General features: G+C 36.8%; 1 protein-coding gene across 1 annotated transcript in view; it reads right to left on the bottom strand.

The window, feature by feature from the left end:
* Positions 1 to 22,110: 22,110 nt before the first annotated feature.
* The window catches only part of LOC124158794, a 39,229-nt gene continuing 34,686 nt past the window's right edge, over positions 22,111 to 26,653 (bottom strand). The window contains exons 8-9 of the mRNA XM_046534111.1: positions 25,707 to 25,768; positions 22,111 to 23,474 (exon numbers count right to left, since the gene is read on the bottom strand). Coding sequence (XP_046390067.1) covers positions 25,728 to 25,768 — 41 coding nt within the window. The 3' untranslated portion in view covers positions 22,111 to 23,474; positions 25,707 to 25,727. The remainder of the gene's footprint in view (positions 23,475 to 25,706; positions 25,769 to 26,653) is intronic.

Raw genomic sequence — 26,653 nt, forward strand, 5'->3', positions numbered from 1 at the left:
TTACAGGTAGTTTACCAATGATTGGAGGTGTTCGTATTTCTCAATACACGATAAAAGCTATGAATTTCCGGCCCCGGTGGCTGCAAGGTAGACCTCGCCTGCTAAGTCCCGGGTTGGAGTCCCGCCCGAATAGGTTGCCCCTATCCAAGACATGCTTGCTCGTACATGAATTGTTGACTCGTTGAAAAAAAGCGACGTATAAGGCAAAAAAATGCTGTTTTCAGTGGAATGGGAAAAAAAGCGCTGATTTTGGACGTTGTGCCGAAATATCGCTAAATTCTGTGGTTTAAACTACCAACTCGTATTTGTTGATTTTCGTCAGATTTATCATCTGTCAAGTTGCAAAACTGTAACACTATCCAATGGAAACTTACATGGTATTTGATAATGATAAATTTCGAGCATTGTCTGTAATTATTAGGTCAGTGAGTACGGCCTCAATTCAACATTTCTAACACTGCCAATATGATTTCCAAAGGAACTGCACTGTCGCAATCGCAGTTTATCCGATTTACTTACCCTAGAAAAGAAATGATTAGTTCGGTTCTTAAACAAGTCTGAAAAAAGAAATGTTTTGTCTTTTCTAATTCTTATCGTGTTTAGGTGTATTAATATTTTTCCTGAGTAAAATATTTTTGCTGTACGGGTGCGAAATAATTACCCTTTAGATATATAAAGCACTTTTTCTATGTTTAGGCAAATAAATTTATTGCAAATAGTACTTCACATTATTTCGATGTTATGCTGCATATTGTCCTATGTAATTTCTTTGGGTCCATTTTACTCCTACGTTATTATTTGCCACGAAATGACAAACACAGAAAGGCACCACACACTACCAATAGTTTTTCAAATAAATATACGTATAAGCAATGACATTCAAACACCTGCGAAAGGAATGTGCCTGGAAAACGCAATAAATTCTCTTATACTTCCGGCAAAGTTTCAATAACCATATTGTTAGCTATTTAAGACGCTCACCTACTCTCTCGTTAAAGTTCATTACTGAAATAACTTTTACAACGAAAAATTTCATGACTAATTGCAACTTAACCGTTTGATTTCAATCCGTCCATCGCAGTTTCCTTTTGGTATTCATGACGAATAATCACTAATCATTATTCGGATTAATCAATACAGCTAGTCTACCGGCATGAATTAGTAAATTGAAATTATAGAAATTAATAAATAAATTCCATGTTTGGAAGCCATTCTTCATTCACAGTTAAAGAAGTAGATATTTTGCGGCAAGAGCGCGTTCCTTGAAACTAGCGCCACTCAACGGAATATAGCTAAACCACGTGGCGATTGCTCGTCGAGCAGGGAGGGAGATATTCGAATGTTTGTTTTTTATCGAAAAGCGCGTTTTCCCAACAGCGTCAATCGAAACTCATATAATTTGGGATGGCATGTTGAATTTGATGTGACATTTTCATTTTAAATTTGAAGGGGCAAAATGCCTCCAATTTACATTATGTTTTATTACTGCTATAGATCTTACAATGGAGAACATTACAATCGCTCTATTTTTTCAATTTAAGGTCACAGATAGTCTTAAATTTTAAAATTAAGTCTATAATACTAATAAATTACCAACATGCAAATTCAATTTAAAAATACCAATCAAAGATTAAATTTACTCGGTGAAAATGGTATCTTTCTTTGGAGATATGGATTTTTCCAATTACAGATTTTTTCATTTTACTGAATAAATCAAAAATTCAATACTTTAAACCGTAGAGTAATAATTCTGAAAATGGTACATTGATTACAATTCAAATAAATCTTGTTTTAGAATATTATGTCTTCGAAATAGCTTTCTCTTCTAAATACGAACATCGTGGCGCCCTAAAAAGATAACTGATAGAAAAGAAACGCTTTCAAATCGTGAGAAAAATAATGAATCATGAATTTAGGATAGGAAAGTATAGAAATTTGGAGATAGTCAAAATTGGTCGCATTGTCAGGAGAACGTCTTTGAAGTTGAGGAAGTAGATTTCTGCCCTTCTCTTTTTTGTGATCCAAAGGCTATTCACGAGGAACCAGTAAGGAAAGGTCTCTTCCTCAGATACTAAAAGAAAATTTTCAGCGCTTAAGTTATCGTAAATTTCTTAGCTATTGTTGAAATGAGAACTCTTGATCAGTTCTCTTTCTGGATCACCTTACGAGAGAAAATCTTTTCTGGAACACCTTTTACAGTCTCCCGTCTTTCAACTTTAACCGTCCCATCTTTTAAATATCCTAGCTGCTATGCTGCCTAAGTATGGTCGCAAAATTATGAACAATCATATTGACGGAGAATTGACAGTTTATCATAAATGAGGTAGGAATTTAGAAGGCGAGAATATATAAGAAGAGACTTCTATGAGCAAAGGAAAGAAAAGATACCACGTAGACTTTCACAGATAAATGGGGGTTTCATAAAATAATCCTTGAAAAAATATAAGATGCTGCGCACTGCAGCATCCATTTGATATCTGGGCAGTTTAAATTTACACAGCGCCAAAAAATAATTTCATGTTACCGGGCGCAGGAATAGGCAGAATAGTATGTTAGTGAAAAACTAATTTAAGAGGGTGTATCACACTATCCTGGGCAGTCATATGAAGTCATTTTCGCAAGAATTTGCACTAATAAACTTAAGTGATGTCCTTGAAATTTTCAGTGAATAGAGTGGAACTTTTTCAACTTTTCAGTATTCCCTCAAATGTAAAATTTTCAAATTTGAAACACAAGAGAACGCTCACAAGGGTCTGCACTATGCACCTTTTAAAAAAATGAACGTGGTGGTTTATTTTATGAATGAATCCTTTGTCACGAAAAATATCGGTTGAGCTGGAGTGATGCATCCTCTTCATGTAATAATTTACCTCAGAATCCAATATTCCGTGCTTCAAAATTTCGCTTCTGATTGTTGCGTATACTTTAATCTCCACGTCGTTAGTCACTGTTGTTATCGCTTTGATGCAACGATGAAAGTAATGGAACTGTTGACGAAGTACTTGAGTAAGATAAGTTGGCTGGAGTATTTGTAAAACCTGGATCGCATGAAAGCACAGTGGAGTCCCGCTAATCCTAACTAATTGGGACCGAAACCTGTTCGGATCAGCCGAAATAATAGTAAAGAAAACGGTTTGAAACGGAAGAACGAATCATAAGCTTACGCAGTGCGTAAAGGCTGTTTTACACGGGGCACGGAATTGCGCAGGTTAGAGCTGCATTCATTACTAAAATGGCGTGGAATTGCGCGAATGCATGAACGAAATTAGAACAGGGGCTATTTTGCCGTCTCGCATCCACGCATTCTCGCATGTGTTCTTGCAATTCACCGCTTTACACGACGCAATTTTGATTGCGCCTTCGTACGTACGTCAGACTGCGAATTTCCGTGTACCGTGTAAAACGGCCTTAAGACTGCGTAACTGGATGCGTAACTGGACAAGACAGTACTCACCCTACCACTTCTTTCACGTACCACACTGCTGACTCACGGACGCGCTTGGCACGTTAGGCTGTCGTCACCTCCCATTCGTTTGTCATCTGATGTTATAGTGCGCAATAAATTCCGTTTCGGAGCTGTTTGTTTAAGCGGATGTTCGGATTAAACGTGTTTAGATTAGCGGAACTCCACTGTTGCCTATGATTGATAATTAGCCAAAAAATAATACGAAGAAGAAGAACACAGAACAGAGTTAGAACGCGTGCAACTAAGTGTTGACAGGTACGTGAAAAGTCGTAACGATAGTCTTGTTGGTGTAACTGGCCTCTTAGATAAACTCGGTTGGGAATCTCTCTCAGACCGTAGATTGAAAAATAAACTAATCCTTTTGCATAAATTCAAGAGCACTGTCTTTTCTAACGAAGTTAGCCATATCTTACGAACGCCAACATACTACGGAAGATCATATCATATAAATAAAATAAGAGAGATAGGCTGTAGAACAGACAGATTCAGAATGTCTTTTTTTCCACGACCAATAAGAGATTATAACGGCAGCGTTAGAACTCACAAATAGATTAGATGAATTGTGGTGTAGCCTACTAACTTATGAATAGCTTAATGCATGTTTATGAATTTTGTTATTATTTCTAACAGCATGTGGTAGCATAATTTGGTAGTATGCGTGACGTTTTTTCGACCATGTGTTGTGCATGTGGGAGTCCAATTGCATGCTGCATGCTGGTGATTGATCACCCCCTGCCAAACACCCTAGAGGTGGCTCTCAGGGTATTATGTAGATAGATATTTAAGTAGAGACAGTGTAATCAATGAGCAAAACCAAAAGAACAAGTCGTTTAAAATGAAGTTGTGTCTCATTGCGGTTGCTAACCGCGACCAAATTCATATTGCAAAACGAATATTGCAGAGTGGAAAATAGCATATGGAAGAATAAGCATCCTAACCACTGAAGTACCATCACTTTCGATCCTTGTACAAGGAATGTACGAACCTCTATCCTTCTTGAGAAGAAAATAAGTATGCGCTGTTAGTGAATAGATTTTAAAGCCAAAAGTGCTTGACCCACACTTAAAGCTCTTCCCTTGTATCGAGCATTCTTCAAAGCTGACCCTCAGAGCAATGGTGCGTTCACGTACCAGTCTCACCTTTCCCGCTAAACAATTATAAATCTACTATTTTCCTTGGAGCCAACTACTTTTCCAATGTAGAGGAGTGAATTAATTAACCATCCATCACAGAGACTATTATCTATCTATTTTATTAGACTATCGTAAATGACTCAAAATTACTGAGGGAAAAATTTAAATTATGCCCAAATTTGAATAACATAAACGATAAAAGTGAAAGAAAAAATACAGAAAAAACAAGTGCGCCTGGATATTACCTAAAATCGGAATTTTTTTTTAGAAAGTAACTTATCTAATCGATTTTAATATGCTAAAATAAAAGTGTACATTTTATTAAAGGTAATTAGACCATCACGATCGCGACATGCAGATAAAAAGCTACACTGAATTCAGTGGCATAGGGTCCCCGCGAAAGTTTAGGGATTTTGTAGTACTCGATTTTGAGACTGGAACAGGCTTCTCTCAAAAGAGAAAAAGTGTCACAGGTAGAAAGGTGGAACCGGTAGGCTTTTGTTATGCCTTGTCTACACTACACACTTAACTTAAGTGACTTCACTTAAATATAATCTTAAATGTGGTGCGGTAGCTACACTTGAGATTTAAGTCGACTTCAGCACCGTGATTGTCTATATCGGGAAACAGTTATGTTGACAGATGAAGGTCTAGGAGAGCAATTAGTGATTCTTTGATCCAAAGCGACTGTTATTTGAAATAAACTTCCAAACTCCGTGAATTAACCATTTTGGATTCAGAAGGTTAAAAGGAAAGACCGATTTCAGTTCCTGAGGGAACGCTATATGGCGAGAGGTGATGGAGCCAGAGGAATTTAGAATTACTAAGCGAGACTTCGTGGAATGATATATTCATAACGTAAACAAAAACACTTATTGCTAGTCAAATTCCACTGCTTTCTTAAAACCATTGATGTTAAATTTCAACCATTAATTCCTCCCACGTCCAATGAAATCGCCACATCTTATCTCCCTCGGCATCCCTAGGACTAACATTAAAGCCCTATGCAATAGTTTCAATAACAGTGTGTGGGAAGTTACTGAGTGCATTCGTTTACGTTATTTTCGATTATGACACCATGGAAAATAAACTGTTTTACCGGATCCTCTGCCGTCGTCTCATTGTCAGTCTTAAAATTCCTTAAAACGTTTCTAAGTTTTATAAATCGAGTTTCACCGTGAGCAACAGGCATAGCAATTAGTTTTCACGGAAATAAAACCAACAATAAGATGAGAAACACTACAAAATAAATTCGTCGAATTAATATCCCCAACACTAGAAATTAACTAACGAAATAGAACGCTCAATAACCACATCATACAATACAGCACAACTTAGAACATAATCAACGGGATGATGTGAGATGGGTATTATGTGCCATTTACAACACATGAAGAGCTTCAACCGTGCGGAAACAGTTGCCTACGCAATTTAAGTTGGGTTCTAAGATGACTTAAGTGGAGGTGTACTTAAATGAAGCTGGTGACACCTACACTACCAACTTAAATACAGAGCCAACTTAAGTAGTCACTTAAGCTACTAGTGTAGACCCGGCATTAGCCATTTTCTGCTACTGCTGCGCCATTAGTTACTCCTGAACATACTTGTAGTACTGGACTACAAATTCCAGAACCAAAACCAATCCCGCAGAGTTGGATTTTTTTAACTATTCGTTTTCCGCAAGTAGCACGCCAAAAATTCCATGATCCGAATCGAATGAGGCCAGAGCCAAGAAAACAGGAAAAGAATTACTTGAAAGCATGCACCGACCATCAATGACGTCTTCTCCTATTCAATTTAATCGACGTCTATATAACCTCAACGTCGCATTGTCTTCGGAACTCAACGCTTTGCCTCCGCGCCTTGGCGAGGTGAGTAAACCCACGATGCATTTATGCAGGGGCGAACGCTCCCCGGGCGACACCTATCGGAGCATGCTTTGAAGTACAATTATAGTGCTTCCATGGGAATTGCTCTTCCCTATCGTGCCACTGCATTTTTTCGCCGTGAGATCATAGTCAGAATCGCCGCCAGACCGAACACGATAATAAGATGCATCACCAGCCGAGGTGAACGTTTTGTCTTCATCCTCCATGCTTTGCATGCATGCACATTTCCAAGGATGTATGAAATCGTTTCAAGCCTAACGTGATCGATATCCAACATATCCATGATAAAATAAAAAACGCCAATAGCAATTTCCAAACTTTAATACACAACTTGGCTATCAAAGCTGAGGAGTAGATTTTAAGTAACATTTGAGTGATTTGAGGTTGAAGATCATTGGCCGGACCAAATCAATAAGGTATTTTTCCTCCCAGCATTAAGTCAAAGCAGTTGAGACCCTGCGTAGTTATAAACAATTCTCCTGACAGTAGGAATAGCGCGCATTCAAAGTCAACTATTTCAATGCCCTTTATAGTAATCAATAAGGTTTTTTACCTCATAAAAATAAGTCAAAGCAGTTGAGTTCTTGCGTTATTATAAACATTTCAGTTGACAGAAGGAGTAGCGTGTATTAAATGGTGGTAGTTTTATTTATAAACTATGGAAATTTCAATTCGTGATTTATACTATAGAAATTACTATTGGTGTATTTTACCATGGACTTCCAAGGATTCGCTGAATAGCATAAATATTGGTTTCCGTGATATTTCGTGTTATTTTGGAACTCCCACTAAGTAAGTTAGGCTCCGTATTATTAGGAAATGATATTTTATATCGATTCGTATTTTTCAATAAATTTCACTATGAGAGAGACTAACCAACATATACGCATTATGAAAAGAATTTTTGATGGGTGAGATCAAGATAAGAAAGCATGACAAAATGACAAGCAACTTTGAATATCAAACTGTAAACGGACCTGAACTAGTCGATTATAATTCTAAAAACACGCTATTCCTGCTGTCAACAGAACTGTTTATAACTACGCAAGATCTCAACTGCTTTGACTTAGGACGAAAATAACCTTATTGATTTGGTTCGGCCAATGATCTTCAACTTCACGTGACACTTTAATTTTACAAAACCTACTCCTCACCTTTTTTTAAAAAAAATCTGCACTCCAAAACTGGAACAGCTAAGGTGAAATGGATAGAGAATAGATATAATCCTGCCTTGCCGAAGTAAATCACTTTTCTCAGAAAATGTATCAATCTGGAACAGCATTCTCATAACATATTTCATGCTGTCATAATAGGCATACGGTATTTCATATTAATTCAGCTTCCACAATTTTAGATAAATGATCTTGGCGCAGCGATAATTCTTTACCTATTTATAAATATAAATAAAATAAATACTTTACTATTCGTATAAATTTATCGAGATAATGCATTTACGAATGACGGATTCAAACGTGGAAGGTAATCTGCAAATGGATAATATTCCTTTTACTTTCGTAGAGATGAGTTTTATCAATTATCTGATCCTATTTACCATTGCCACAATAAATACTATTGTCGATTAACTTATTTTTCTTCTTGTTCGAAAATTGCAAACATGAGAGCATTGATTTCCAAAAAAATGAATCAAACTCATGCCCTTGAGGCAGTATATGGATGAATATACCACCTGAGAATTCTCAGAGATCGGTAAAACACAGTCCAAACCCTTAGCGGGCTCACTACTTAGGCAAAAAGTGGCTGTGCAGACTATCGCAGTGTCCCGTTCCGTTACTACACCTTGAGCTGGTACGCTTACATTGTTAATTATATTCTAAGCTAAGGATGAATATGTGCTGTTGCTGCGAGACATTGCTCATTTTTGAGTTGAAACTGAGAAAAAGGAATGCTTAAAAAACTTAAAATTAATGCTTTCCCAAGTTAACAACTACAATTCATCCCGTTTCGACCCCAAAAATGGAGATGGGAGCAAATATTGGTCTTTATTGTAGATAATGTATTTAAAGGATACAATACCTCAATAAAATATAAAAACCTATAAAATTTTGAAAAATTCTTACGAATATTTCTATATTTTTTATGATTATTGCACGACGCAATCGAAATTTTTGAAAATATATATTAGCAGTTACTATTCAGAGAATTCAAATATCAAATGAATTGTCGGATGGAATTATTAGACGAAAGTTCGGACCAATTGCCGCCATTAATACTCGAGCGATACGCTTTACGCCGAGTAGAGTGCCCCCTTTATAAAGTCCCTCCATTATTCATTCTACGATCAATTAAATGTCGTATAGAAAATCTCAAAGCCTCACTTCCGGTCGCTGTAAAAATTGTCGTCGTTGGGAAACTCGTGACGTCAATCTGTGGCATAACAAAGGGGACAGGCGAAACTGTAATTTCCGCACTTAAGACTGGCGAACGAAAATAGGCACTTCAACAAAGAAGAAATGACGGCGACGCAAGTGGGCTAACTTTACGCTTCCCTTGCTTAAAGCAGTGAAAAGCGAGCGTAAAACTGAAGTTTATGGGAGCAAAGTGCTGGCATGGGAGTCGCAAAGTAATTCCGGAAAAAATCAAACATTTATCTTCTGGGGAGCGTGTTTGAAGAGCCGAGTTTCACCGCTGGCAGAGTGGACTGCTTTCAAAATATTCAGTCCCCACGGGGGAAAAGACAAAGGGAGTCGGACATTCCAAGCAATTCGAATTACAACTTTCCTGGGATGGGTCAAAAGTAACATGCATTTATTTTCTTCGTAAGGCCTACCGTTTGCATTTAAATTTATCATCAGGTCTCGAAGAAATTTAAAATCTGGAAAAATATGGTTGCAGCACTTAAAAAGTAATCTTGTCTTAATAACGTTGATGAGTAACAGTTTCGTAAATAAAACCCTACGCTGATGAGGCACACACTTAAGAAAATAAATTTGGCTAGAAAATGACATTATATGTTTTTATTTAATTTTTAACTAATTCAATTGAAACTCCGATTGTGATGTAATTAAGGAAGGTGTTTTAAGCCATGGAAGCAACTAATACAGTAATATTTTTCTATAACGACGCTCAACTATGCCAAAATCTGTGGATAAAAAGTAATTCGCTCAACTGATTGACAATGGTATAAATAAAATAAATAATTCGAAAAGGCCATCCATTCGTCGACTATTTGTAAGCCATGACGCAAAAAAAATTGAGAAAAATGCAACTTCATTAAGGAATATTGAAGACGATCCGTTAAAATCGATTTTGATCGCAGTAACACTTGGGCAGCAGTCACAATCACAGCAGTGATAAAAATTGACTAGAACGCTTATTGGTTACCTTTTCTTTCATTTGACCGCTATCCATAAATTTTCTTCGTTGAGTCAATTATTTCCTAGTCATTAAGAGAGGTCTCAATTTCTTTCAATTTATAAAACTGATTAAGGCATCTACATCAGCACCTGATTTTCTAGCATAACGGAATTATTGATTTTGCTTGGTAGTAAAAGCCATTTGAGTGCAATCATTGAGACAAGTCTTCTGAATCATTCCTGCCTAGCTCTATCTTAATCCACTTTCTGATCCAAAAATTAGAGTAATAGGTATTTTCTTCTCTTGAAAGTAATTTCACCTAAATAAATTGGATTTCTACTTTTGAGATTCTAATATAAAGTTGAATATTTTGCCAAACAATCGTGAAACCATTTCTCATCATAAAAATCGGATTTTTTCAAATTTTTTAAATTGGAGGCAACGTTTGAAAGAAACTAAAATTAAAATGCATATAAATAATTTTATTGATCACAAAATTCAAAATTTATATTATGTCAAGTATCATGCTAATTCTATCCGTATCTAGCCGTAAATTTTACCGCATGCTTTTAAGATAGTATCAGCACAGGTAAAATTATATTGGATGTGTCAAATGAAGCTTAAGCCTTCCGTAATCTTTGAGGAATATTGTAGAAATACTTCGCTCCACTCCCTTGGGCGCCGCAGAATATTTAACAATTTGAGAACTGACTACCACTCAAAGTCTTCAAGCCGGGGAAGGGCACCGTATGTAGCACCGTATTGAAATATTATGGGTAGGAAGTTTCAATTATTCCTTTGCACGCTTTATGATTTATTTCAGCACCACAACATGCAGGCATATGACCGATGTCGACTACTAACTCACCCTCTGCTTTCTGATGTCATACGAGAATTAAAAGATGATGGCCGGCAAGATAAATCCATCTCCTATCGTCATTCGCCTTATCTCGTCGCCATGAACCAATTGTCAGAATCAGTAATGCCACTTTGCGTGGGAGAAACAAAGTTATTGATAAAAAGATAAAAAAGATTGATCGGGAGGAAAAAATAACTTTTCATTTGGCGGCGGCTTTCAAGTAGGAATTAGTGGAAACAAAGATATCTTACAGCAATACCATACCGTAAAGGATTGTGAATACGGCATCGATATCAGATTCTTTTGAGCTTCTAAGGTTGCAATACCAACTTGTCTAATTGTTACGATTTTGATATTTTATGACGGGAGTGATCAACATATTTACAAAATATAAATTGCTCAAATTAATTCCACCCACTATTTTCACCAAAAGAAGCCATAAGGTTGCATTTTCCGTAATAAATTGATCAAATTGACTTACCAGCGGTTGAAATTCAAAAATCTAGCGTAAAAATTGCTCCCAGAGTCACCAAAAATAGGAGTAAAAAATTTCGTAGCACTCGGCTACTTGCATAAGATTATGCAGCCAAAATAAAATATTACAATACCTTAATTGAACTCAATTTCTATGTTTATTTTGAAGCAGTTTGATTATAATTACTTTGGAGGCAGTACTAAGGTTTTACTCCAACGCCTTTTTCTGTAAATATCACGGCATCCACTCGAGATGGAAAGGTAAAATCAACGCCCCACATATTTCATTTATGTTTCGCAGCAAACTTGACTAAAACCGATTCCAAAGAGATGGATCTTATAATCCAATGGAAGATATAAATAGAAGAACCCGAGTGAAAATGACTAATTATCTGCGATGCGATAAGAAATGACGCAACGCGGTAATTGTTGCGCACCGATACACACTAATGAATTTTGTGAGAAATCACCCTTATCACGATATCCCTAAAAGGTGTCCACTCTTTGAAAACTCACTCTGCCACGCATTATTAAGGGTTCCATAATTTCTTTCATATAGGAATAATTTTAGATGCATCTATTATTTCTAAATTCAAGTACAGTTAAACTAACACCCTTGTGATAAGCGGACGCATTAATGGTAATAACGATGGTGTTAAGGATAAAAATCTTTTGATAATTTAAATTACCAAATTATCTCAATGTGAATTGACTCTAGCATCCTGAAATTAGCCATAACAATTAGATTGGCTTACATCTCCCGCGAGAAAAAAATTACAACTCTTATATTAAGTATTAACATTAAAAGTATCATATAATTAACGTAATATGCAAATTTCAACGCTAATTATGAGTAGTTAGAAAATTTGCATGTACCTACCTGAGGTAAAAATTCGCTTTTAAAATGAGAATGGAACTATGGACTGAAATATCGCGAAAAAGAATAATCCAATTGAAGCTTATATTCCAGATTCATTGCCTTTGTGCCTAATACCCTATCGTTGCTCGTGAATGTAGAAGGATATCACATCTGAAAGAGGTTTTTTTCTACCAAATGGTAGGACTCGAGCAATTCTTTCGAATCTTATGCGAATGTCGTAACCTCATTAAAAGTACGTATCATTCACGCTCGACTTATCGTATCTTGTTTCGATTTCCTGGCTCTCGAGATGGCATAGCTGATATGCAGCTAAAAAATTAATAAACGAAGCAACGGTCATTTATTTAACTTATCTTATTTCTGACAAAGTAAATATTTTACAAACATAAAAAACAGATTTTTTTAGGCATATAACAACGATAAATTACCGAGGTCAATAGAATTTGGGAATTTTGTTTTTAAGTTAGGTGATAAGTATTGTTTTATTACGAAGTCATCCACATTTTGGTAACGTGACATGCAATTGAATACATATTTTACCCTCGAGGCTTTTAACAGGTATTGTATTTGTGTTACTAACTTTTTACATGGACATAAAATATTAAAATGCATCAAATGGTAGAGCTCGTTTTTCACCGATCTAAGAAATGCCTACTAAAACATTCGCGCTCATGCTTCTCAGCTTGCAATTCTGGCCAATTTCTCATTAATAGCAAACGAGTCGATTGGGCGCTTGAATTCATCAAGCGGGTAATTAGGGGGGGTGGAAACATAGTTGTGTCACATATTTTCGAGTCATGTGCCCATAAGTGGTTTAATATTCAAAAATTTCCCCGCCGTTTTTTGAAAGGGTAAGGAACTAAATTTTTCACTGTTAGAAATATTTGTTATTTTCAATGTGATTTTATTTGACGGATAATTGATTCTTTGAACCATTAAGTTAACCATTGACACATAATCGGAATAAGGTTTTAAAAATTTCAAGAGAGTGTTGATTATGTGGTTATTTTTCAACTGTTAAAGTTCATAAGCATTGTGATAAGCCACTCTTGAAAATACAACGCAGATTCTTTAGATAAATATATAAAGATATTCCACTTGCAAAACGAATATCCTTAATGCAGTTTGTAAAATACTGAATTGTAACGATTCCTCTAATTTCTTTGGTCTTAAAAAATAGTTATTCTCAAGATATTCCATTTTGCAAAAAAGATTTGGCATATTTGCTATCATAATCGTATCGAATTATCAAGTATACTGACACGTGCATTGAAAATACGCAATCCGATTGATTTACCTTCCAATCTTTGATCATCAACACTAAAATTCCTGGTCGACTATGTACGTGCATGCAAAATCCTATGTTATAACGATTCGATATATTTTAAGAAAAAGCATATTCGATATGCATCAATCGTGAGACTACATGCAAAACATATTACCTTTGGGAATTGTGAGGAATACCAAGATGTACCAAGCACCAAATTTAATTGGTCCAACGGATACACTATTCAACTTGTGCCAATGTTATGTATTTGTTATAATAATCGAATCCATTCTTCGATTATACTGGCATTTAATCGTTGAATCCGCAATGCTATTGATTTAACTTACAGTCTATGGCTATCTTCCACATAATTATATTGGTCAACTATGTCCTTGGATGTAAAATCCTATATGTTATAGCACTACGATATATTTTAAGAAAAAGTAGATTCGATTAATACCGAACGTGAGACTATACACAAAATATGTTTCATTTGGGCATTGTGAGGAATACCAAGATGTACCCATTTGCCAAATTTCATTGGTCCAACGTATAAACTAATCAAGTTTTGCAAATTTGCGTATTTGATAGAATAATCGAATCGATCCTGCGATTACACTGCCATCTGTACTGAAAAAATCCGCAATGCTATTGGTTCAATTTTCAGTCTGTGTATCTACTATACAATACCTGGCCAACTATGCCCTTGGATGTAAAATCCTATATGTTATAGCGGTTCGATATATTTGAAGAAAAAGCATATTCGATATATATCGCACGTTAGACAATATACAAAGCATATTTCTGTTGGGCAGTGTGAGGATTACCAAGATGTGCACATTCGCCAAATTTCATTGATCCAACGGTAAATCTATTGAAGTTATGCCCATTTACGTATTTGCTATAATAATCGAATCGATTTTTCGATCATACTTACATCTCTACGGTAAAATCCGCAATGCTATTGGTTTTAAATCCAGTCAATGGGTATCTACTATTTAATCCCTAGTAAACTATGTCCTTGGATGTAAAATCCTGCATGTTATAGCAATTCGATACATTTTAAGAAAAAGTAGATTCGATATATATCGAATGTGAGACTACGTACAAAACAAATTTTCAATGGGCATCGTGAGGAATACCAATATGTACCCAATCACTAAATTTCATTGATCCAACGGTAAATCTATGGAAGTTATGCCCATTTACGTATTTGCTATAATAATCGAATCGATTTTTCGATCGTACTGACATCTGTACTGTAAAATCCGCAAGGCTATTGGTTTAAAATCCAGTCAATGGATATCTACTATTTAATCCCTAGTAAACTATGTCCTTGGATGTAAAATCCTACATGTTATAGCAATTCGATACATTTTAAGAAAAAGTAGATTCGTTATATATCGAATGTGAGACTACGTACAAAACAAATTTTCATTGGGCATCGTGAGGAATACCAATATGTACCCAATCAACAAATTTCATTGATCCAACGGTAAACCTATTGAAGTTATGCCCATTTACGTATTTGCTATAATAATCGAATCAATTTTTCGATCATACTGACATCTGTACTGTAAAATCCGCAAGGCTATTGGTTTAAAATCCAGTCAATGGGTATCTACTATTTAATCCCTAGTAAACTATGTCCTTGGATGTAAAATCCTACATGTTATAGCAATTCGATACATTTTAAGAAAAAGTAGATTCGATATATATCGAATGTGAGACTACGTACAAAACAAATTTTCATTGGGCATCGTGAGGAATACCAATATGTACCCAATCACCAAATTTCATTGATCCAACGGTAAATCTATGGAAGTTATGCCCATTTACGTATTTGCTATAATAATCGAATCGATTTTTCGATCATACTGACATCTGTACTGTAAAATCCGCAATGCTATTGGTTTTAAATCCAGTCTATGGGCATCTACTATTGAATCCCTTGTAAACTATGTCCTTGAATGTTAAATCCTACATGTTATAGCAATTCGATATATTTTAAGAAAAAATAGATTCGATATATATCGAACGTGAGACTGAATACAAAACATACTACCATAGAGTATCGTGAGGAATACCAAGATGTACCTGTTTACCAAGTTTCATTGGTCCAACGTATATACTTATCAAGTTATGCCAATTTGCGTATTTGCTATACTAATCGAATCGTACTTTAGACACTGCTGACATCTGTACTGTAAAATCCGCAATCCTATTGATATCCCTTCTATGGTCACTCCCTTATCCCTGCCTTCTCTAATATCCCCGCTTTCAAAATTTAGTCTATGTTCTTATATTGGTGACGTAGATAGACGGGATGCGTGTATTTCTTACGGGGGCCTAATACAAAAATATATAAATTCAAATCGATGTATCTTCAGTAGGAAACATAATTCATCTAAATAATTTATGTGTGCGCATAATTCATTTTTTTCCTTACATATTGTTAAAATTTTTATTTCCGTAACTATGTAAATAAGCCCAAAAAATGGCTCAATCGAATACAACCTTGTATCGATCATAACTTCGAGTCTAATCAATCGATTCGCCTGATTTAACTTTTGTCGGATGAATGACATTTTCAGTCGTATTTTGTATGACATTCATGTTCAAAACTTGATTAATAAAAAAGTTATTAGCGATTAAAGCGTATCCAAGGAGATTCGTATCGATATAACTCGCACATGAATCGATCGAGCGGAATGGTCATCATTGCAAAAGTTGACCATTTTAATAATATTACTTATCTGAAAATTTCATTCCTCTAGCTTAAACGGTTGCTAAGATATTCAAGATTGCATGCTCCACAAAAAAATGGCGACAATGATTTTTCGCTTGCAGGACATTTTTCGGAATTTAATTATTAATTAACCAAGAGGGATACGGCGAAAGTAAGCTCAAACGTGAGGGTTCGGAGAACCCTCTAACGGTTTTTCTTGGAGATTCCAAATTTTCATATGGCACATGTCTCAACGCCGAAATCCAAGATTGAAAATTCGACCACCTCTACAATGGAAAGTCGAAATCGTTTATTCCTCGGAATTGTTTCGACAAATGAAAATTCCGAGATAGCCAAAAAATCAACCAAAAAATCTAGTATCTTGCGTTTCAAGGAATTTGTCCTGTGATGATTGCAAGTTGGTCAAAAAAATTCTTTACGTAGTGCCATAAGAAAAGCATGGGGCACTTTCAAAAAATCATAAAAAATACTAAATATTAATGTATCGAAATGACAACCACACCAAAAAATCAACCAAAAAATCTAGTTTATGTCAAGGGATTGTCATGTTCCTGACTCATTTATAAATACCGAAAAAAACCCAAAATATTTTAGTCCCATAAGGCTCCCATGTTAATTCAAGTCGATATATCTCGAAAACTAATCGACTTTTTCAACTTTTCAGATTTTTCCTCCCGATGAATATTTTTTTACTTTTACGTCCAATATTCCATATACCCACACATATCACAGTTTTGGCTGCTAATTTTGATGAATCACCCAATCAATGAATTACTTTCCAGCTTTAAATAGCGTAATGCTATCTACGAAAAAAACGATCAAATTTTAACAGAGTTAACTTAGAGAATAGCATTAATTTCGCCAAAGTTAAAAATGGTGAAAAAATAAGTGGCCATTGGCAAGAAATGCGTCAGAATATTTAAGTGGACTGTTAACGATTTGAAAATGTATACTCTCTCTTTCGTAGAGTTGAAAAACAAACAAATTTGGTTTTTCTCTTTTGAGGTTCTAATCTCGATTCATTGTTGACAATAGTTTTACCATGGTTTTCGTATAAAATCAAGGTAATTTCTTTTCTGAAAAAAACAATATTTATAACAACTCTATATAGAGAATATCACATTTTTAAGTTCAACTTTTTCCTCTTTAAAAAAATAATCCAATCACATGGTAGTCTTCAGTATTTATTTTATTTGAATTTAAAGGCAATTACCTCAATACCACATGGATATAACAAAATCGTGAATAGGTCAATTAAAGTAACATCCTTGAAAAACAATATTTGGAATTCTCAGCGAAATTAGAGGGTTGAGGATGAAAATTAACTTCTTCGTAGACTCTGCATGGAATTATACGCCCCTAACATTTCGTTACCTAACAAGTTTATTACCTGTACGTATATAAGTTTATTATTAAATTACTCGTCTATCACTATGCATGCTATTCAGAAAATATTTTTAAAAAATCCAAAATTCTGGAACCCATGCGCAGTTACAATTGAATACAGTATTACAAGTAGCTTATATCACCATAAGGGATAGTGGTTGAGAAGCGCCAAATATTGCGAACATTTCCTTTGTCTTTTACCTCTGTTGACAATTCTTAAATCGAAAACGATCAGTTTTTATGCCGTATCTCATAAGCAGAAAGGTGACCCGAGTAGCTATCAAAACAAATTAATTACTTAGATATCTCTGGAAGCTAAGAAATCGTATCCACTTAATAAATAAATCATTAAAGAGAGAACAAGTCTTATAATTCTCCGTGCAGGGTGACGCACTTACCTCGCGGGCGGCACACGTGTCCGTAGTTCTTCAAAATGATTCTCATCAGCTGGAAGTCAGTGGGAGTTCGGCTGCGGAATCACGACGCACACGCTCGATCGTATTTACTCAAACACAATCTCCTCATAACGATGCATCAATCACACTCGATCAACCATATTTTTTTTCTTTACTGACTAAACACTTCTTAAACACTTACGCTATTATCCTATTATCTTGAAATTTTCCGGATACACAGAGCAGTGGCGCACCGAGGGGGGATTTTGGGGGATAAAACCCGCCCCAAAGCTGAGATAAATATTTAGTTTGATCCATTTTACGTAATTAGATTAGGATTACTTATATAATAGTGCTAGGATTACTCAAATATCCCTCAGAAAGCCGTAAAACTCGCCATTTTGAACCATTAGTCTTAAAAATTTTGTGGAGGAGGGCCCCCGCAAATCCCGCTTACCCTGGCGGGTATGCAATACCCCCCACCACCAAGTATTAGTTGCGCCTAAAACCTCCCCTAGCCTTAATCCTTAGCTGCGCCCCAGACACAGAGTAGACTCATCCACATTTACCTCGATTTTAAGCAAAAATATTTTAGAATCCAGCGTATGTCGAGATCAAATTTTAATGTTTGTGAGAAGGGTTTACTGCTGCCGAGTTTCAAAATTGTGTGCCTCGAATAGTTCGGGATCATTGCATAAAGGTGAAAGGAGCAATAGATCAAGCTATCACATCGGTCAAGCAGTAATAATGCGCATTCTTTAGGAGTAAATTCTAAGTGATATTCTCAACACATTGTTACGATTTTTTTCAACTTTACGCGTTCAAACTCCGCCATCTTCTCGCGTAAGTTCAATTTACAACGCCATGAAGTCGTAGTTCATTAAAATACTGGCAAGAGCTGCACCAACCCGATGAAAATCTCCCAGAGAGTTTCTAACATAACCCGCTTGGAGAACTGCAAATATCTTATAACCTCACTATATTCAAACAATGGATTTGAAGTAATCACTTTCAATGCGACGGTATTTTTTTCAAGTCTCACTACGACGAGCACAGCAGGTCACTCATATATTAGATTTCGTGCAGTATCAACATTCCATGACATAGTATAAATAAAAAATATATTGAACCTTCAAGTCGGTTATTATGATAATTCTCGAGTTCTCGGTATAGTAAATTCCATTATTTATGTAAGTATAAGCTGCCAAACAGAAATGTAGTCACTTTTCTGCGCCACAGATACTACCACAAAGGTATCTGACTTCCGTGAATGTAACATCGCGAAGGATACGAGGAATTTAGTGAATTGCAATCCTTTAAGAATGTCCACTGCGTTCCTTATGCTGTCTTGGTCGTTCAGTAACTCAGGGAGCAGCAACGGGAAAGGAAAATCACACAACAGAGGTATGAATGGCGAAGTATTTTCGGAGGAAATCCAAACAAGGGAGAACTCTGAACTAAACACGCTGCGTGTGAGGTAGCCTACTCGCTTGACAAGTTACACGCGGGTTCACAGATCAACGGCTCATCCAGCAGACGCAGCACATTCCACGTGGAACACTCTCCCGAAAATATCCAAACTGGGGCTGAATTATCTTCAAAACTTTCTTTCGCTTCCTGTACTCGATCTCGAGTCCACTGAGACAAAAATCCGTCGCACACCCATCTCAAAACTGTCAGTAAACATCATAGAAAAGCAGAACGAGTCGAATAAAAGGATCATTGTAGGGCACTAATCCACTAAACGAAGGAAAACTAACTGTATAGGATGATCCTGTTCTTCACAGTTGCACGACATGTGATCCACGACTGCACGCAATGTACTGAGACGGAAATCTACTTGAGTTCCGCCTCGAGACTGGTGTATGCCGCGTCGAATCCCGACGAAAAAAATACCGGCACACCGACCTTCGGACAGCGTCACTTTGCTCCAATCCATAGTTTCTTTATGTCGGGAGCGAATTCAAGCGTCGAAATCACCTGCTCAACTTCTATCCATGACGGCTATTGTGCGTTAGAAATGCCAAAAATGGAAGGTATTACAATGCGCTCGAATTCCACTGGTGGTTTGACTTAGCTCCCAAAAAATGAGGAAAAAGTGGCCCTCCCTACCACATACAATCGCCGCCTCAGCCTTTAGGAATCCGAAGGTGAGAGAAATATTAAAGAATTATTATTGAAGTATTCTACCGATTAAGCAACTAGGTTTTCTAGGTACTAAGAGTACTTGCTAAACATTCTGGCAGCCTCCTCTTTCTTCATAGACTTCTTCTCTTCAACTCGCAATAAGGCCTACTCCCTGTCATTCTATCTAAAAATCCTATTCAAATCCTTCCTCTCCCGCGTTTACCTAACATTCTTCCCTCTGACACTGTTTTCAACATTCTCTCCCCGCTCAGTACTCCCTCCATCAACACATTCTGTCTCCTCTGTGTCTCATCTATTAGCTGCCTCTCCTCCCCCACCAAATCCAGCACTTGGTTGTTCCTCCTCCTCTCCATCCACTTCATCTTCTCCATTTCATTTCACATCCTTTTCTCGAACGCCTACAATCCTCTCTCTTCCTCCTTCCTAAGTGTCCACGTTTCTGCACCATAAAGGGCTACACCACAGACTTTTCTTTAAACTTGCATAGAGAGAATAGCATAGATCAAATCTCTTAAGGCCGTTCTACACGGTACACGGAATTGCGCAATCTGACGTACGTGCGAAGGCGAGACGGCAAAATAGCCCCTGTTCTAATTTCGTTCATGCATTCGCGCAATTCCACGCCATTTTAGAAATTAATACAGCTCTAACCTGCGCAATTCCGTGCCCCGTGTAAAACGGCCTTTATAGTAATTCGCCGATATTGCCGAAGGCAGCAAGGGAACATTAGAAATGTGAGGTTATGTTCACCACGCATTGCCTTGGATATAATGCCCACTCATCCGTGAAGACATTGCCATATGCTCTGCATAGAGGTGACTCAAAGCAGCTGGTAATCCTCTTATTTGGCCCATTATATATGCCGTCTCGGAATCACCGAGATAGTGGCCCAGGATCTACCAGTAGTGCCGCTTAGAAGGGGGAAGAAGTGAGTTAGCAGTTTGCTCCACGTCCATGGTATCCACGCGTTCTTAAAGGTCAAAATTTATTGGGTGAGGAGCCCTGTAGATAACATTGCCTTCAATCCCCATACATCTTTTGACCTGTAAATTTACTTTAAAGACTTTTTCACTTCTTATCCCTTTTCAAGGTAAAAAAAAATACCTTTAAGGGTAAACGGGACGGGTAAACAATACTATGTTTGAAATCACCTTTTATTTTTGATGGTTCATACAACTTCACATTTAGCTAAATGCATACGGGTTCACAACAGTCACTTCACCTAGCCATGAAAAGTTTTTGTTGGGTTTATTCGGAGAGGAGACACTGAAGATCGTATCTACCAAACATTTCGTGGGGTTTGGCCCCTCTTCACCCCCTACCGAACACTCATTAGGTGGTTAGCAAAATATCACATTGGTGTGGAGTAATACATTGATCAATGAGACAAGATTAATTTTAAGGCAAATACTTTTGATATAAATTTATTTTACATATCCATCTTTATTGTGCATTTTCTTCAGCAAAAATTTGTAAAATAATGATGAAACCTTGATTAAAGAACTTTTCTACACATTGTCATTTTCCTCACTCAAAATATTAGATGAAATAAATAATTAATCACGACTTCCATAATTACTATGGAAAATCTCCCACTTAAAATTATAATATGCTAACCTGATTTTTTTCCAAGCGTCATGACCGTGTTATGCCATGAACAATGCAGTCAATTGCTTTCGAACAGAATGGCATACATGAAATGGCAAAATTGTAGTTGATAATGATTTCAGTCGTTTCAATACATGAAGCCATTATTCTCATTGCGTTCAATCTGATTCCTTTCAAAAGATATTTATTTTGCAAAAACTCGTCTTCATATGTATGGAGAAAGGTAAAAATCATATTTAGAGGAGGGATTCAATCGCAAGCTTTAAGTTATAAATCCTAGATCGTAAACTGCAGGCATGTCTACATTACAATGGTCACATTCCATGATACTGTAAGATGTTACAAAGTGCACGGAAGAAAGACAGCTTTAAACTGCGTACTTCACGCAGGTATTTATAATTGGATGAAAAAACCCGTTAGTTTGCATGATTAGCGATTGCTGACTTTACTTTCATCAAACAATCTTTGAAATCATGGAATTCCGTAGTTTTCATTACCAAACTAGATGGGAAAAGGATGGATGAGTTTTCAAACCATATGATTCATATTTTGAACAAAACTTTTATTACGTTTGAAAATACATTTTCTTTGGACATTCATAACAAAAGGTAATTTCAAGTTTTCAAAAACGTAGTGGCAATCTCAAAATTTAAACGTGAGGTATTAATTTACCTCGAAAACAATACACCCGAATATTCCAATGGAAAAACCTTGTTTTCGTCAAATCCGTCATTTGGGATGGATCTTTTCGCATTTTTATCCCCAAAAAATTCGCATCATATTAATTAATTTCCTGAAAATGTATTATCATTGCAAAAACTAGAAATAACAAAAAATATGGCTGCCGAAGAGCTAAGATTATTTTCCGGTCATCGCTCCATATTCTAATTAATGATTCAATAGTTTGCTAGCACAGCACTTAATTAAAGGCTGAATTTACAAAAACAAATTCATTAATCATGAAAGTCAATCACCAAGCCGATGCACTTGTAGTCTTTTAATACACATCAACGTCATTTAAAGACTCAATCATGGTTCACACATTTTCTTTCAACGATAGGTTTTCCGGTGCACCAAACTTGAGCATAGCACAGGAACATGAGTATCATGAGCAGAATTCAACCATTGGCACCTGCATGATGTTGCTTCAGGCTGCATGACCATTAAAGCGTAAAGGCTCCTGAAGTCTTCTCATCCAAATCGATGAATTGTTCGTGAAAAAAATAATTGCTATCCAATCCATTTCATCGCTCTGATGGTGTATTCCAATCCTTTATCTCTTTCCATACTTCCACCCATCAAATCTTATCCGAACTGTTTAGTTCTTCAACTTTTACCTCCCAAAATGATTTTCAAAGTGGCTGTTCTCTGTGACACCAAAAAATACTTAAACGTTATAAAAGACAGGCGAATCCAAGACAAGGTTAAAGTTTCACTCCCACCGACCACCTGTTTGAGCTATACATCCGAAAGGAAACCATTTTAGTTCACAGAACCGTGAGGTACTCAGATTATGGAGATTATGTGATTCGCAAAACCATGACGAACTTCAGACGCTGCGATGAAAGTTATCAGGCACTGGAACTGTGGCTCTCAGGGATATTCACCCCTCATTTTAGTTTCGGCTTGATCTTCATGATTTGTTAAGGATACGTTGTGTGTGATGGTACAGTCTCTTCTCTGCAATCCGAGAATGAGTGGAGGTGACAGGAAAGGTGTAGGGCGAATGGTTGAGGAACCCTGTCATTGGCAGCGGAGCTTCACCCTTCTTACCACCAGGGGTGGTGCCAGTCGGGGGGTGGGGCGTGGTAGATTTCCTCCTCAACCCACGGCACCTTCTTCTCCCACGGCTTGTAGTAGATCGGGTGTGGATGCGGGTCAGCGTGGACGTGATGAACAATCACCCTGGAAAGCACAGTGAGATGGATTATGTGGAAAGTATAACCCAAGAAACCAGAGGTGTCATAGTGGCGGAACGAGCCAGGACGCCGCCGTTCCGGTACTGGTTAAGAAAAGACATATTAGTCAATGACACTTTTACCTATTTTGGCGCCTCAAAATTTCTCATACATACATTCGCTGCAAAATAATTTTTTTCGGTTTGTTTATTATGTATTTGCTTAAATAATTGAAACACAGAGAGTAATTAGTAAAATTGGGTATTACAATATTTCCACTCCGCGTAGTGTCAAAATAAAACTCAGTGGAAATACTGAAATGTCCAATTTTTTTAATATTAAGAATTTCCACCACATCGTAACTCGCATCATACAAGACAGAGAGTAATATTTCACTTGTAAAAAATTTAAGGAAAGTGTGTTCCGGCACTGCTAATTTTGCCATCACACTACTGCAAGATACTCAATAAAAATCGTCATCAGGGCCGTTGACGATGGATCGACAGGGTGTCCAACCAATCAAAACAGAAAATTAATGCATAATTTCAGGTTTACCAGATTAATTTTACACATTCCAGGTTAACCTTACGTGATTACTGGGAGAGATAATACTTTTAAAACAGCCGAAATCACTTCAACAATTTTAAATAATATAACAATTATGTATTATTTTACGTTCCTAATTTAAAGACTCACACTTGGTAATAGAAATTTTAGCCAGCGCCTGGTATTCTATTATTCGTGTTTTTTAATCATACTAAAGTCAAGAGTGCTTAATATTTCGATTTTTTGTCTTGTCTTACATGCCACGTTTCGTTACGGCTGTAAAAATTCTACTAAGCCACTGCTCTTCAAATTACAACAAGCATATTTTGTTGCAAAAAATGGGTGTTGAACTGGCAAAATTTTATGTGAAATTATTTTGAAATAATAGATTTTGAAAATCCCGATTGGAGCAAACATTTATGAATAATCCATGCATAATACCAGGGACTTAAAATTTACGCATAACTCCCTATGCTCCAGGTTTTGCCGATTTCTGGACACCCTAATAGGTTGCCCCTATCCAGAGCTTGGATGTGTATGATTGTCCATTTGTCGTTAAATATTCATCGAAATGTCGGACTTTACTTTTTTCCGGCGAATGGTGGCATTAAATTCTTCTCTGAATTTCATCCGGGTAATCACCTCTATTTCCATGGCTGCCGACGTTTCGATGAATTTTTTTTGCATCGTCAACAGGAAGGAAACACGAGAGCTATTTACGCCAGCCATTCACCGGAAGAAAGTCTAATCTATTAACTCAATAAAAAACTTCATATTGAATTAACTACATGTGCAACGGCCAAATGGAGAACGTGTGCTGCCGTAATAGTGAAATCTTTGAGTTCGGGTGCCCGTCGCGGAATGTATGAGGGCTCAGGGGAGCCCTTCGAGGATACAACACACCGGGGCCGGGAACCAAGCCCGTGGCTTATACGCCCGATCACCCGGGGAGGGGGAGGAAAGGAGGGGAAAAGGAAAGAGGCGCCGCCGCAATAGGAGCACGTCGACGCCTCTGGGAAAGGAAGGGGAAGGAAGGGACGGGACGAGGGAACGACACCTCAACGCTATAGAAGCGAAGAGGGCCCTACTATTATCTAAACCAAGCTTACGCAATTAATGTGCCAGCGATTTTAGTGGGTTTTCCTATAAGGAAGAAAAATCCATCGATCAAATCGCTAGATAGCCCGTCGCGGAATATTCAACTCATTATTTTTTGCCGGCCTCGGTGGAGGCGGGGTTAAATCCTCGCCTACCATACCGAAGGTCGCTGGCTCGAGACCCGCCAGGATAGGTTGCCCATTATCCAGTGCATGGATGTGACTTTGCACGCAGTCACGCGCACGTGTGCAAATTTTTATTCACCAAGAATGAAGTTTGCCATGGAATAATATTTGACTTAGCTGGAATTCGAACCCGGATCTCTCTGAAGATGGCTCGATGGTGTAATTGGCTGGTACATCTGATCAGCAATTGGGATATCCGGATTCGAATCCCAGCTAAGCCACATATTTTTTCATAGCGAACTTCATCCTTGGTTGGAACATCATAAATTGCTAGTTATTGAAATCCCCGATGTAAGGCCTCATTGTGATATTTTCGGGGGTGATTGAAATCGATTAAGAAAAAAACCGTTAACTTAAACTCGGCATGCTTTAAGGCACTAATAAAGCATTATGAATAAAGGGACACTTACTTTTTCTTGAAGAAAAGCGATTCACCAGAGTGAAATAGAGCTACCAGGATACCCAGAAGCATCTGAAATTAAAAATAAAAATAATTACAACTTCCTGATAATTACCCAGTGGTAAATCTTTCCGAATCATTCGAGATGGAGCACTAATTTTATGACCAAGGTATGTAAAATTGGCAATAAGTATATATATTGGCCACAGAGATATTTGACTGCTCTTTTCTAACGGTGATACCGGCTACACAATATTTTTACAGACTATAAAAAAATTTAATTCAATAAGAATACTTCACACATTGCAAAAATACGTTTTTAAAAATTGATATACCAAGGCCATAGCTACACAAGTTATTGAACGCTATGCATATTCCAAAACTAAGAATGGACCCTTTTATTTAAATCTGTAAACGCTCATAAGCCTACAATGTTTTACTAATCGGTACCTTCAGTCTCATATGATATTTTTTACAGACTATAACACTGACCCTTTTCATTTCGCCATCGTAGATATGAATATATTACAAGTATATTTCAGTTTGCCTAGATTAAATGAAGTTATTCCCCTTAATGACGTGAAAAAGAAAATCGACACGCCTCATATTATAAACGTGTTGAATGTAATTAAGATTGTCCATCATAATGCTTAGATGTGTCGTATTTAATGCGATCCCTTGTCTTTTTTTCAAAGTATAACCTTAAGTCCATTATTTTCAGGTAAACAAAACAAAAAAATCGCAAAGCACTGAGGATGGAAAAAATAATTATCATCTAGGAAACTAAACTTCCAAGCATAGTTTTCCACTACAGGAACCATAAGAATCGAGAAAAACACAAGGCGGTCATCATGGTCGTAAGTTAATAGCCTATCAAAGCCTATTGACATAAGTATCGCTTCGACATGTTACAGATGCTTGAATCAATTCGTTCCTGATAATTATTTAAGTGATACT

The sequence above is a fragment of the Ischnura elegans genome, chromosome 5, assembly GCF_921293095.1.
Source record: "Ischnura elegans chromosome 5, ioIscEleg1.1, whole genome shotgun sequence".
In the NCBI taxonomy this organism is placed as follows: domain Eukaryota; kingdom Metazoa; phylum Arthropoda; class Insecta; order Odonata; family Coenagrionidae; genus Ischnura; species Ischnura elegans.